The sequence below is a fragment of the Choloepus didactylus genome, chromosome 3, assembly GCF_015220235.1.
Source record: "Choloepus didactylus isolate mChoDid1 chromosome 3, mChoDid1.pri, whole genome shotgun sequence".
In the NCBI taxonomy this organism is placed as follows: domain Eukaryota; kingdom Metazoa; phylum Chordata; class Mammalia; order Pilosa; family Megalonychidae; genus Choloepus; species Choloepus didactylus.
The window spans coordinates 73,679,122-73,694,178 of record NC_051309.1 but is presented as its reverse complement, the minus strand read 5'-3'; the positions used below and the strand labels follow the sequence as shown (position 1 = coordinate 73,694,178).

Sequence of the window (15,057 nt, the reverse complement as noted above, 5' to 3'; positions counted from 1 at the left end):
ACTTTTCCTTTCTCTACTTCCTAGCTGTCATTTTTTTCCTCTTTCTTTTGCCTCTCTACCTTCTCTGACTCTCCATCCTGCCTTGTGGAAGAAATGTAGATGCCCTTATATAGATAGTGCTGAAGGTGGTTAACACATAAATATGTGACCATACAGAAACCACTGATTGTTCAGTTAGGATGGAATGTATGGTGTGTGAACAAAACCATCTTAAAAAAAAAAAAAAATGGGTTGATGACAAAACTTCAAGGGCAATATACTGTGTGAAATAAGGCAGACACATAAGGACAAATATTGTAGGGTCTCACTGATAAGAACTAATTATAATATGTAAACTCATAGACATGAAAATTAAGGTACCAAGATATATGACAAGGCTTAAGAATGGGGAGCGGTTGCTTAGTATGAGCAGAATATTCAACTAGGATGAACTTAAGTGTTTGGAAAGAAACAGAGGTGTCAGTAGCAAGATGTGAGAATAAGTAACAGTGCCGAATGGTGCATGAATGAAGTGGAAAGGGGAAGCTCAGAGTCATATATGTCACCAGAAAGGAAAGCTGGAGGTCAAAAGATGGGAATGTGTAAACCTGAATCCTATGGTGGGCAATGTCCATGATTAACTGTACAAATACTAGAAAACTCTTCCATGAACCAGAACAAATGTACGACAATACATCTAGAAGTTAATAATAGAGGGGCATATAGGGAAGAAATATATACCAACTGCAAACCATATACTACAGTTAGTAGTATTTCAAATTCTTTCACAAAACATAACAAATGTACTATACCAACACTAAGAGTAAACAATTGAGGGGAGTTGGTTAGGGATATGGGAGGATTCGAGTTTCCTTTCAATTTTTTTTTTTTTCTTTTTTTTCATCTTTCACTTTATTTCTTGTCTGGAGTAATGAAAAGGTTCTAAAAATTGAAGAAAAATTAAGTGTGGTGATGGATGCACAGCTGTATGAGGGTACCAGGGGCAACTGATTGTACACCTTGGATCTTTGGATAATTGTAGGTATCTGAACAATCCCAATAAACATTAAAAAAAAAACAACACAAAAAACCATGCAGTGACTTGGATTAGCAGCAGGAATTTATCAGATCATGATTTTGAGGCTAGAATTCCAAATAAAGATATCATCAAGTCATGCTTTTCTCCCAAACGACAGGCATTCTGGGGCTAGCTGTTGGCAATTCTTGATCCTTGGCCTTTCCATCATATGGCAATGCATATGGTAGCCTCTCCTGGTTTTTCTGGGTTCCATTGTCTTCCAACTTCTTGTGGTTTTCCCTCTTTCTCTCTGAATTTCATTCTACTAATAAAGGGCTCTAGTGATAGGATTAAGACCCATCCTGCTTAGACTGGCTACACCATAGATGAAGTGCCCTTATCAAAAGGTCTTATTTATAGTGGGTTCACCCCCACTCAAAGGGTAAAGAACATGTGTCTCTGAGGTGCATAGCTCCGAGTCAGCACAGGCTGCTATCACAATTGCAAGTAGAGTGTGGTCATGAGTGCTCCTCTGAGAGGAATGTGGAAACTCATAATAGAATTTTCATAACTAGAGAGAGTATTAAGCAAAAATTCATTAAATAATAATATAGTGTTTCTAGAAAAATTTAATCATTTGCCTACTCAGTCTCAAAATTACTGGAATATGTATTTTTGTAGTCATGTATTTTAAAGCAATAGACTTGAAATCATTAGGATCTCACTATCATTTCAGTAATTGAAAGTAAGGCCTGAGCTCACAACTCACAAAAGTTCTGAGATATTTTAGCTCCAAGTTCTGGGAAAGGGAGTGCTAAAATGACTAAAAGTGGAGAGGAATATTTTCATGAATGTACTCCACTTCTCTAGGCATTCTTAAGACTTTACCTAAGTACAGTAGGGTAAAAAGTAGCAGTCTAGAATCATTTAATCTTTCTGCATAGAGTTTTCTACAGTCAAAAATCATGTAAAATCTTAACCTTATCATAAACCAATATGCCTTTTATTTCTTATGATATTCAGTTAATATTAAATTGTTGCTACTACATTTCTAAATTTCAACACATTGGATACCGCTATTGATAGAATATCCAAGGACTCTTTTTATTTCTATATTTTGTTAAAGTGCATGAAATTCTATGAGAACAAATAGGCTAATTGAGTATGTTAAAACTGAATTTGTGTTTAAATATCTTCAGTTAATGGCATAGGACATTTATATCTTTCTTCATTATTTAACCTGAAATTAGTCTGACAGACTTTCCAAAGAGTAAAAAGCATATAACAAAAAGTTCGTATCCTAATAAGAAACTTCACAAAACAATGGAATGAAAGCAAATCCCTGCTTTCATTTCTGCTTAATTTATTTTAAAGATTATAAAGGAAAGGAAGCAGGAAAGAAAGAAAGGAAGCTGGGGGTGGGGGATGGGGAGGCAAGGAAGGAAGGAATGAAAGAAAGAGAGGAAAGATGGGCTTAAGGTAGAGGGAAAGAAAGGAAATCATTCATGCAAATGAAGCACAGAAAATAAGAAACAAATTGTATTTATTAAAAACATTAAATTTGAAATGTGAGCATGGGACAATGGCAGTGACATATATTTACAAAAAATTATATTGTCTTCAATAAATTTTAATGCCCAACACTGATTAAAATGTTCTTTTTTCTTTTCTAACATGGCTCCTATAATCCCATTACCCAAAACTCTTAAATTATAATTGTCAAAATGATTCTGTGAAAAATCACTAAAATTGGAACATCAGATTGTGTATGACCCAGTGACTTAAATTTACAAATTCTTGTTTTCTGCAATAATTTATCTCTATGCTTTGATTAAACCAATACTAATTTATTTTATCTTTCTTCACTTATAATCTTACTACCCAAATATTTTAAATTACTTTAAAAAATAGCTATAGTATATACAAATACTATACCTAATAGAACATTAGTAACTCATTAAATAATAAGGTGTGTTCAAACAATCCTCCTAATTCTTTCACTGTTTGCAAAGAACCCATTTTATAACCCCTTCTCATATATCACCTTATGTAGGATAAGAACTGTGATTATGTGAGTTTTAAATGGATCTGAAGCCTTAAATGCTGTCATTTGTGGTTTTACTTGCAAAATAAATTCATTTCCTCCCACAGGTTTTATGGAGATACAAAGGAAAGAAACCAGCCTCATTAGGAGACAATACTCGGCTCTATGAGTGGATGCCCCAGAATGATCTTCTTGGTAAGGTTACGAGGAGGAAAAGCTATAGAGTTGCATGAGGGACAAATTGAGTAACTATTTAATAGCAAAGAAATTAAAGACATATTTAATAATTGCTAAGTTTCACACTTATTTCCTGTTTTCAAGTACATATAATAAATTAATTTTATAGATTCATGTTACTTCTGGTTGACTTAAGTGTGTGTTCATTACACTTCAAGATTTAGGCTCAGTTCAGATCGCATCTCTCCAGTAAAACCTTCCTGACCATGCAAAGGTGTTAAGTCATTCTTATCCAGACTGCAATTTTCTATGTTAGAAATGCGACATGTGCTTAGCTTTTATAGAAAATGCTTCCTTCTTGAGTAATTAATCCTGTTGTTTTTTCTTTCCCTGCTGTCTGTGAAATAATGTAAAAATGTTACAATGAAACTCTCTCCAACTTCTCACCTCCCCACCCCCAAACTAGGTCATCCCAAAACAAGGGCTTTTGTCACTCATGGTGGAACGAATGGGATCTATGAAGCTATTTATCATGGGGTCCCTATGGTGGGAATTCCACTCTTTGCTGATCAGCCTGATAACATCGCATACCTGAAGGCCAAAGGAGCAGCTGTGGATGTGAACTTGAACACAATGACAAGGGCAGATTTGCTCAGAGCTTTGAAAATAGTCATTAATGAACCCTCGTAAGTACAGCTGATCTCTAAAGGGTCACCACTGATGTGTTAAACTTCATGTAGAAAATGCCCAGTGTTAACATTGAGGATGTTCTGAAGCACCCTCACCCCTCCATCCCTTGGGGCTCTGGAAATGCTGGAAATGCAGCCATGAGCATAGTCCAGGCTGGGCTGCCCTGTCAGGACTGTTGTCTGCTTTCAAAGTAAACAGTAATTTCTGAGATGTACGTGCAGAGCCCTGAGATGGGATGGACCAACCCAGCCCCACCCTCTCCTGGCCACTAAGGTCCTAATAACCTGGGGATCAGGCACAGCAGGACCCCTGCTTCAGGCTCCACTTCTCTGGAGGCTTTTGGCACAGTGCACCCCTTCTCATAGCCCAATGCTGCAGATCTGTGCATAGCCACAGAAACACTCTTCAGTGAGGGCTTATTCAGAAGTCTGGTGCATTAAAGTATCTGTAATTCATAGAGACAGATGGTTGCTCTATAGATGGAGAGTTAGCGGCTCAGATCCACCCCCCCCCACACTTCCTCACCCTCCCATCCCCCCACCCCTGACTGGGCTATGACCAGCTCCTCAAGGAGGTTGCAGAGCCCTCAGTCCTCACCATCCTGACTCAGAGAGGGAGCATGTGCCAAACCCTGGGGCTGAGCTGACGGCTGCAGACAGGGAGCTGTTGGCTCACCTGGCTCCTCACCTGTAGGCCCCCAGGCTTACCCTGACCCCCAAGTTACACAGCCCCTTGTAGCTTGAAGTCCTGGTATGTGAGCAAAGCCTCCCTTAGCAGGAAGGAACAAAAAAAAGATAATACTTTCAGTCTATTCTTTAAAGAAATATTTAACTTTTGTAAATGTTTTATTTTCAAATAACCACCATAATATGTCAAGTATAAAAATCACTTTCTTGTTTAATCCCCAAACTAGGTTCTTTACTGAATTGAAATAAAAAGATGATGACCTCAAATATTCCATCAAAATACTTTTCTAAATAAATATATAATGTTATGGCTTATATCAATTCTCAGTTTTTTTTTTTTTTTATTTTTCCAGAGAGATGTTTATTTTGTAAGCTTGTATGTATAATTTACACATTATAAAACATTTCTTAAGGACAGAAAAGGAAGAGATTATTTTCCTGACATTAGCAATTCTAAAATGATCATCATTAACACAAAGTGTAAACCATTCATCACTATATACATAGTATGGTAGGAGTGGTAACTACTGGTTTAGTACTATATGTGAACTTTTAAAGTAAGATTTTAAATATAATATCATTTGATTTAACTGAAAAATAAATTCAAATGAAACTATAAGCTTTGTTGAATTTTAGATAGAGCTCTTTATTTTTAAGTTTTCCTCTTGAAGAATTCCCTGAGAGAATTAATACGGTGTATGTATATAACATTTTGGGTCATTATTTTTACCTATGCATTTTAAATCTAGTCATTATTTAAATCACTACTATGGAAGTAATATTATTCACAATTTGTATTACTTATATGACAGTTTTTAAAGATGTTGGTCCCGTTTGCTAATGCTCCAATTATGCAAAATACCAGAAATGAATTGGCTTTGATAAAGGGGATTTACTTGGTTACAAAGTTACAGTCTGAAGGCCATGAAAATGTCCAAATGAAGGCATCAATACAAGTATACCTTCACTGAAGGAAGGCCAGTGGCATCTGGAAACCTCTGTTAGCTGGGAAGGCACATAGCAGGCATCTGCTGATCCCAGATTGTGTTCCAGTTTTACTCTCAGCTCCTGTGCATTCTTTAAAGTGTCTCCTTGGCTGTAGCACCTCCTTCTGTATGTGAACTCTTTTATACGACTCCAGTGATTCAATTAAGAGACCCACCCTAAATGGGTGGGGTAACACCTCCAAGGAAATTATCCAGTCAAATTTCTTGCCCATAGTTGATTGAGTCGTATATTCATGGAAACACTCAATCAAAGGATTCCAAACTAATCAAAACTAATATGTCTGCCCCCACAAGATTGCATCAAAGAACATGCCATTTTGTGGGACATACTATATCCAAAATGGCACATTCCACCCCCAGGATCCCAAAAAAAGACATGATCTTTCCATATACAAAATACGTTCAATAAGTAAGGGCAGGATGTTATCAAAATCAGTTACAGTTGTGGTCTGTCCTAATGCAAAACTCCCCTTTAGCCATGGATACGTGAAACCCAGAACAAGTTACCTGCTTCCAATATAAAAAGGAGGGACAGTCATAGGATAAATGTTCCCATTGTCAAAGGGAGAATGTGAAAGACAAACAAGTTTCACAGGATCAAAACAGTTCCTAAAACCCACAGTGCGTAGTTCACTAGAAGTCAAAGTCTGAGAGCCATTTTTAGAATGATCTTGTATCCTTGGGGCTTGTGAGAATGGGAGTCCAACCCTTTCAAAAGGCTTTTACAGCAGCCCTTTTCTTTACAAATGCTGGGGTGAGTGCTCCAACATATCCACACATTGAGGAGTCCACCTTCTTCTCAACCTCAACCTCCTCAAGCATCTGGGTGCCACCTGGACTCTATCTCTCTGGGGAAAAGGCTCTCCACTCTCCAAACAGTGCAGTGATGGCCAGGTTCTCCTCAATCCCTGGGAAATGTATCCCACCCTCTCTGAGCCCTGGGGTGGCAGCAATTTTCCTGAGCATCCAGCAGAAGGCCCACCATCTACCTCTGGGACAAACTCACCCTTTCCATGTGCATGTGTTGCTTTGGTCTCCTTGCCTGAGATTTCTTGGCTTCAGACCTTAGCTTCCATGGTTCCACATTTAGAGTCATTTTTCCTTCAATTTGTCCCTTCTCCATCCCCTCCTATCCAGTCTGGCAATGGCTCTATTTATATACATCTTGAAAAATAAAAATAAAAAAATTGTTGGCTTCACATGAAGCACACAGGGATCAAAACCATTAGACAACAGGAGTCTCCACAAATCCTCTCTGGATTATTCCATCTCCAATCCTAGCTTGTACTGAAATGGCTGGCTGGTTCCATGTTTCATTAAATCCTCATGTGGGGCTATAGCCTTTGAGGTTTCACTTTCTGGAAGCCCAGAGTTTTCCAGACCATCAATTTCTGGATTCCTTTTCACCCAAGAGTTCATTTCTCAGCTTATCCCTCTCCTCTTGTATTTTATTATAAGCTGCAAGGAGAAGCCAGGCCACACTTTCAATATCGAGAGTCAAAATCTCTTCAGCCAAGTATCCCAGCTCATTGCTTTCAAATTCTGCCTTCCATCCAACAGTAGGGCTTAATTTTGCCAAATTCTCTGCCACTTTAAAATAAGGATCATCTTTCTTCCAGTTTGCAATGACACATTCAACATTTCTGTTCAAGGCCTCATCAGAGCTATATTTGGAGTCCATATATCTACCAGCAATCTCTTCAAAGTCAGCTAGGGCTTTTCTATCAAGCTCCTCACAATTCTTTCAGAAACTTCCCCTTACCCATTTAAAAAGCCATTCCAACATGTTTGGTATTGGGAAATTCAGAAGCACTGCACTCCTGGTACGAAAATCCGTTCTGGTTTTAAACTGACTTTCTCCCAGGCAAATTCTGGGCTAGCAAAAGTCTGCTTTCAACAACCATCTCCAAAATGTCTCTCTCAGCTAAAGCACTGAGCTCTATCTCTCTGAGCTCTTATAGGGCTCTAGTAAACTAATCAAGACCCAAACTGAATGGGCAAGGGCACACCTCCGTGAAAATCATCTAATCAAAGTTATTACCCACAGTAGGGTGTGTCACATCTCCATGGAAACAACCTAATCCAAATATCCTACAAGATTGGATTAAAACATCATGGCTTTTTCTTGGGTGGCATAATGTATCCAAACCAGCACAGGTAGCATTGACATCTTAATGACATCTCATCTTCCAATCCATGAATATGGAATGTCCTTCCATTTATGTAGGCCTTCTTTGATTTCTTTTAGCAATGTTTGGTAGTTTGCTGTGTATAGATACTTTACATCCAAGGTTAAGTTTATTCCTAGGTATTTGATTCTTTTATTTGCTATTGTAAATGGATTTTTTTCATAATAACCACCTTTTATAGCTCATTATTAGTGTATAGAAATATTGTTGCTTTTTACATGTTGATCTTCTATGCTGCCACCTTGAGTAATTCATTTATTAACTCTAGTAGCTTTGTTGTGGTTTTTTCAGGACTTTCTAAATATAGGATAATGTCAACTGCAAACAGTGAAATTTTATTTATTGCTTTCAATTTGGTGTCTTTTTTTCTTTTTCTGACCTAATTGCTCTAGCTAGAACTTCTAACACAATGTTGAGTAATGATGATGACAGTTGGCATCTTTGTCTTGTTCCTGATCTTAGAGGGAAAGCTTTCAGACTCTCATCATTCAGTATGATGTTAGCTGTGGGTTTTTCATATATTTCTTTTAAAGTGTTGATGGAGCTTCCTATGATACCTACTTTTTAAAGGGTTTTTATCAAGAGAGTATTGTGGATTTTGACAAATGCCTATTCTGCATCAATCAAGATGATCATGTGGTATTTCCCTTTCAATTTGTTGATGTCATGATTATATTCATTGATTTTCTTGTTTTGAACTACCCTTCATACCTGAGATAAAACCCACTTGGACATGGTATATAATTCTTTTAATGTGTTATTGGATTCAATTCATAATAATTTGTGGAGGATTTTTGCATCTACTTTTATTAGACTGGTCGATAGTTTTATTTTCTTGTAGTATCTTTCTCAGGGTTAGGTATTAGGGTGATGTCAGCTACATAGAATGAATTGGGGACTGTTCCCTCTTCTTCAACTTTTTTTGGAAGAGTTTGAGCAGGATTGGTGCTAATTCTGCTTGGAATTCTTGATAAAATATACCTGTGAAGCCATTTTGTCCTGAGCTTTTCTTTGTTGGGAGATGCTTGAAGACTGATTCAATTGCTTTACTTGTGATGGCTTGTTGTGGCCTTCTATATCTTCTAGAGTTACTGTTAGCTATTTGTGTGTTCTAGGACATTGTCCATTTTAACTTAGTTGTCCATTTTGTTGGCATACAGTTATTCATAGCATCCTATTAAGATCTTTTATATTTCTTCAGTGTCCATAGTAATGTCCCCCTTTTCATGGGCCTCTGCCTTCCTATCTCTGGGACAATTAGCTGTGGGTGTGTGAAAGGTATTGCCCACACCAGATACTGAGGAGTGTTCTCGGGTTGTGAGACGGCTTTCTCATTGTGCTGGACTGTGCAGTTCTCACTGCCAGATCTGCAGCTGCTGTTGGGTTTTTAAACTAATCCATCTCCCAACACCATCCCCTAGTTTCTCCTGACTGCGGCATGGCTACCAGTTCTCCAGCAAACTCACTCACTTGTTTCAGAATGCAGACTCTCAGTTTCACCAAGTGCATGGTCCCTGTGGATTTAGCAGGCCTTGTCCAGCCAGTGCACACCTGGAACTGGTATTCTGGAGCACTTTCTGTATTTCACCTTGTGTTTTTCACAGAGACTTTTTGTGCTCTGTCTCTCCTAATCTACCATCTTAAAAAACCCTCAGTAGAGTGTTATTTTAACAATTTATTTTTATAATTCTCAAATATACTTTATCACCTGTTGTTTTACCATCTGACTTTTGGTCTCTTTTTCTTTTACTTCACATTCTTATTACACTTTATATCCTCTCTTTTTTGAGTTTTGTATTATTTCTCCCCACATTTGTCACCTTTCATGATAATTTGTACATGGTTTTGTAGTTTTCAGGTCATGATTTGCATCTTGGTTTAAAAGCATTTGCTCTTGTATTGTAATGTTGCATTATATTTAAACTTGCCTTCATATTATCTTAGACTCGATTATGTTTTTCTTCATAGCCAAAACTTGAAGGGTGGATATAATACTTCATTCACTTTTCTGATACCTGAAATTCAGGGAGTAAGGAGAAGATGAACTTGGAATTTGTGAAGCTTTTTAAATGAATGTTGGTTGCTTAAAACCATCTGTTAATACCCTTTTATCAGGGTTTATTAGATCAAGAAGACAAGGAATTCATTTCTAATAGGCAAGATAACACCTGGCTTGGATTAATCATAAAGAGTTAGCCCTAGTTGTTCTTTTTCCATCCCATCCACTTTTTAATCAATGAACTCATATTAATAGATGCATACATAAGTGTTAATTTTCAGGAAATTATAGACATCTAATTCAAGAGTGAGGAAGGGGTAACAAGTATTATTATAGTTTTTGGATGTTCATGAATGCTGTAATTGATTTCTAACATTTTAGAATATTACCATTCCCTCAGTTCATAGAAGGCATTTTTATTGACAGCTGTTTTGTTGTATCATTTTTTTTCATTCCACCTCATTATAATGAATGCTCCTTGAAATGTTTTTAATCTGAAAGATGTTGTAGCACACAGTTCAGATTCACTTGTGTTAATAGCTTTTCCTGAGAAAATACCTTAATGTTAAACATAAACCAAATCCTATCCCTCAAATTACATGGGAACACAGGAGTGTAGGGTAGTGTATATATGCATTTGTATTTATGTCCCATTCTTTTATTCCATAAAGAAAAGGAACATGAAAGAGTGTACATATATATATATACATATATGTATACCACATTAGTATCAATTATTAGAATATTATAAGATACATTTACATATACATACCACATTAGTATCAATTATTAGAATACTATAAGATATCAGTTTAAGGCAATGTGTATTAATACATAAAATAATACAATAATCTATTTTAATATGAGCATTATCCTTGCTTATTTTACCACATTACGAGGAAGGCATACTCTGTTGTTACTTGGTTTCACGTATACCATTTTATCAATGCTGTATATGTATATATACAATCATGAGTCTCTTTTGTAGATAGAAAAACTTTGAAAAATATCTAATTTCAAGAGATAGGCTTTCATGACCACTATAGTTTATCAGAAATATATTACACTTAATTATATAGAATATCATTTTGATCTTTCCTGTGGTTCCATCAGGTTGTGAGGGAGTATGGCAATATCTCATTGCACACTAGTAAGAAACACACAACTAATTAATCCTTGATGCTAGACCTAGAGTACCATGTTCACTTGTGAATGAGGATTAATTCCCTTCTCCCCAGACCCGAGAATGTCCTTTCCAGAATTGGATACCTTTACATGAACCACGCCTCTTCTCTAATATTCATGTCATTAAGCCAGAACTTTTACTTCCAGCCCAAAGCAAAGGAAAGCTTCCTATTTCTGTGTCAGTCACCAGGAAACTTCAAGAGAAAACATGTCTTGCCTTTCAAATACAGAGACTGCTGTCCTGTGCTGTTGGGAAACAATTAGAGATATTAACTGTATGACTATTTCTGCTGTGATTCCCAATTTTAACAGAGACCCTCTAAGAAGGTATTTTTATTGACCTTCACTTAGTCTTAAATTAGTCTTGTGTGCATCCTATCTTGGTACTAATAAAAGAGACACTATCCTTTCATCACACACACACAAGTGAGTGCAAAACAAGAAGCATCACAGTATATGACTTGGAAACTAAGAAAGTGACTCAGTAATGTTGACCACAAGTTTCCCGTGTCAGCCCTCTTCAACTAGACAGAACTTAGAGGACATACTTAGGAACTTTTTAATGGATTTTGTTCCACCATCTGGGACATTCACTGTCTGGAACTTGGGATAGTCCTGGAAACTGTAGCTCATACCTGTCACAATTATTTTCCTGGAAAAATTATGACGTGCATAACTGTTTATGCCAATTTTTCATCTGTTCTCAAGTGCACATACCTGCCTACAATATATTAATCCCTCACCTTCCCCATTATACCTTTTTAAAAGTTGCATAACCAGCAAAGTACATCTCAGAGCAAGAAAGAAAATCGTTTCCTCAACATTTCTGTGACCCTTGTCTTGTATAACTTTTATGCTATGCATCACATACATATCTGCAATTAAAAAAAACCCTAATATCTCTGTATGTATATGCCCTCTAGTTATAAAGAGAATGCTATGAGGTTATCAAGGATCCACCATGATCAGCCGATGAAGCCCCTGGACCGAGCGGTCTTCTGGATCGAGTTTGTTATGCGCCACAAAGGAGCCAAGCACCTCAGGCCAGCCGCCCACGACCTCACCTGGTTCCAGTACCACTCTCTGGATGTCATTGGGTTCCTGCTGGCCTGTGTGGCAACTGCTATAATCTTGGTCACAAAAGGTTGTTTGTTTTTTTGTCAAAAATGTAGTAAGGCAGGAAAGAAGAAAAAGAGGGAATAGATACATTCATGTTTGTGAAATGCTTAAGTGGAACAATCCTGTTTATTCTAGTCACAATGAGCTTCATGAGAACATTTCACCTCCTTCTTTTCCAATTTCCCATTCCACTACCTTAGCCTAACAGTAGGGCTGAGAGTTCCACAAAATCATTAAGTAGTGTGTGTGTCCCAGTCATCCTTTGTCTTTTCCAGGAGTCTTTACCTTTTTCCTCCCACTTTCTTGACCCAGGGACCCTAATAATTCTAATATATTCTATTCATAAAATCAATATCTTCATTTTTTAACATTAAGTGATATACTGACTAGCAGTGTGCTGACTTCTGGACTCCTGGGGAGCATACAACAGGTGAGCTGTATTCAATGGAGGCAGGGATTTCAGAGGAGTAAAATTCACAAATTCTCTTACACTGGAAAAATCAGGACACATCATAGAAGCTTAGACTGTTATGAGAAAATTAATGATTTTTTTTCCAATAAAAACAAACCTTTCTCCTTGCAACATGTTACTGGGATTAGAACATAAGTTGATAATAACTGTGATAGGGCATCACATTAGGAAAGATTCATGATATTTCTATAAAGCTTATCTAGAATAGCATGGCCTAAATTTCTGCCTTTAGCAACAAATACTCTCATGTGGTCTCTGTGTGCAATGAGAAGTTGTTGACACTGCTTTCAAACAATAAAAAGAATCAGTGTGTCATTGCTTTTTCTCAAGAACAGAATCTCATCATTGTATTTTTAGTATTTTTTTTATTATTATTAAGATTTATTCACATACTATACAAGCATACAAGGTTGCTGATGTGCTCACAAACATTGAGGACTGGCGGTTTAATATGCTGAACCCTCTATCATGGGACTTGCCCTTGAGAAGCCTGTTGCCACAAAGGAGAGGCTAAGCCTGCTTATAATTGTGCCTAAGAGTCTCCCCCTGAATGCCTCTTTGTTGCTCAGATGTGGCCCTCTCTCTCTAGCTAAGCCAATTCAGCAAGTGAAGTCACTACCCTCTCCCCTCCATGGAACCTGACTCCCAGGGGTGTAAATCTACCTGGCAACATGGAATATGACTCCCAGGGAGGAATCTAGACCTGGCATCATGGGATGGAGAACATCTTCTTTACCAAAAGGGGGATGTGAAAGGAAATGAAATAAAGCTTCAGTGGCTGAGAGATTCCAAAAGGAGCCAAGAGGTCACTCTGGAGGGCACTCTTATGCACAATATAGATAACTCTTTTTAGGTTGTAATGAATTGGAATAGCTAGCAGTAAATACCTGAAACTATCAAACTACAACCCAGTAGCCCTGAATCATCAACTTTTTAAAGCTGAACATATCATTTAGGGAGGAAAAGTATAAAAACATATAGAAGTATTTTACTAATTTTTTGAATCTTTTAATCAACCACTGAATTGAAAAACTCAGAATTAATTGTTGACATTAAATTTTAAAATCACTAATATTCATCATCTCTTATCACCATATATAATCAAAGGTATAAATTGTTGTGAGAAAAGGGAAGAAATATTTATTGTGAAAATAAGATTATTATATTTTTCTAGGCCCTAATGTCTAAAAAGGTAAACTCTTCAATATATTCTCATTGTGCTTTGGATATCAGATATTCGATGACCTTTTTGACCAAGAATATGGCATATTAAATATTATAAATGTAATTCTCTAAGCTAAGGCAAACATTTATATTTTAGTCAATTTTTATTAATTACCATATCTTTTAAAGTTTGTGGACCTTACCCTCTTGTAACCCAAATAACATACCTACTTAAAGATTTAACTGATTTTATAGAGTTTTAAGGTGATAAGTGGCCTCTAAATGGCTTACTGACAATTCAGAAATTCTTGTACATTTTCATCTGATATATTTGGAACATTGTACAAGTATAAAAATATCTATGATAGGAAATGTATTTCCTCTTGATTGTGTATGTGACTAAAAATGAAAATAAATTTTGTAACATTTTCTGAATGCTGAAAATATATTTATTAAATTAAAAAAATGTGTAATCCATATTGACATTGGTGTTGAATTAATTTTATTGCATTTTGAATTAATTGCATGGCATTTTGTGAAGAGATGTTTATCTTTGCTTTAATATCAATATGTTCACTGCAATTAGAAGCCAGCAATCAACTAAGATGCACTGAGAAACGGGCTGGCCATCCCTTCCCCTGAGATACCCTCAGGCATCTTCTTGGGTTTCAGACACTGGCCGCCTAGTGCACACAGATAACTGCCACACAATATATACACCCTTCTTTTCTCCTCAATGCACATTGTATTTTGAAATCAACTGGAATCAGGGTCATCTTTGCATTGTGATACATTCTGTTCATGCCACCCATTAACATTGTATCAGAGAAGATTGTTAAGAGTTCTTTTTTCTGTGTATTAAGTTTTAGATTTCCACTTGAACTCTAGACAGGAATATCATGCTTAGAACGCAGAGGGCTATTCTGTTCTGTAAATATAAGATTGGATGCTAACAACATAGAACTCAGTATGTTATTCAGTAGTACTGAGGGAGATCACATGCCTAGGGAAAAGAGGAAAGATCAGTATTGTGATGATGACTAAAACTTCCTCATTTCCACATTTCATGAAGCTGGCAGAAATATTACAGAGAGAGAAAAATCAATCTACCATCCGTGATTAATATATTTTCCTGTGAGGGGAAACTGATGAATTCTCCAAATGGAGGTGACCAATACAATCATTCTGCTGTTTTGTGACTGGCTAGACCCTTAGAGAATGCTGTCATAATGGGTATCTGCTGTTAAGAATTGAGCATACGACAGCTGCAATAGCCAGATTAGTCTTAGTGAAGGTAAGTCCATCATGAGAACTTATGAATGGTCTGT

General features: G+C 36.8%; 1 protein-coding gene across 1 annotated transcript in view; it reads left to right on the top strand.

Moving 5' to 3' along the window:
• The window catches only part of LOC119529485 (UDP-glucuronosyltransferase 2A3-like), a 46,172-nt gene extending 33,132 nt beyond the window's left edge, over positions 1 to 13,040 (top strand). The window contains exons 4-6 of the mRNA XM_037829926.1: positions 3,149 to 3,236; positions 3,685 to 3,904; positions 11,898 to 13,040. Of these exons, the coding sequence (XP_037685854.1) occupies positions 3,149 to 3,236; positions 3,685 to 3,904; positions 11,898 to 12,177 (588 nt within the window). The 3' untranslated portion in view covers positions 12,178 to 13,040. The remainder of the gene's footprint in view (positions 1 to 3,148; positions 3,237 to 3,684; positions 3,905 to 11,897) is intronic.
• The last annotated feature ends 2,017 nt before the right edge of the window (positions 13,041 to 15,057 follow it).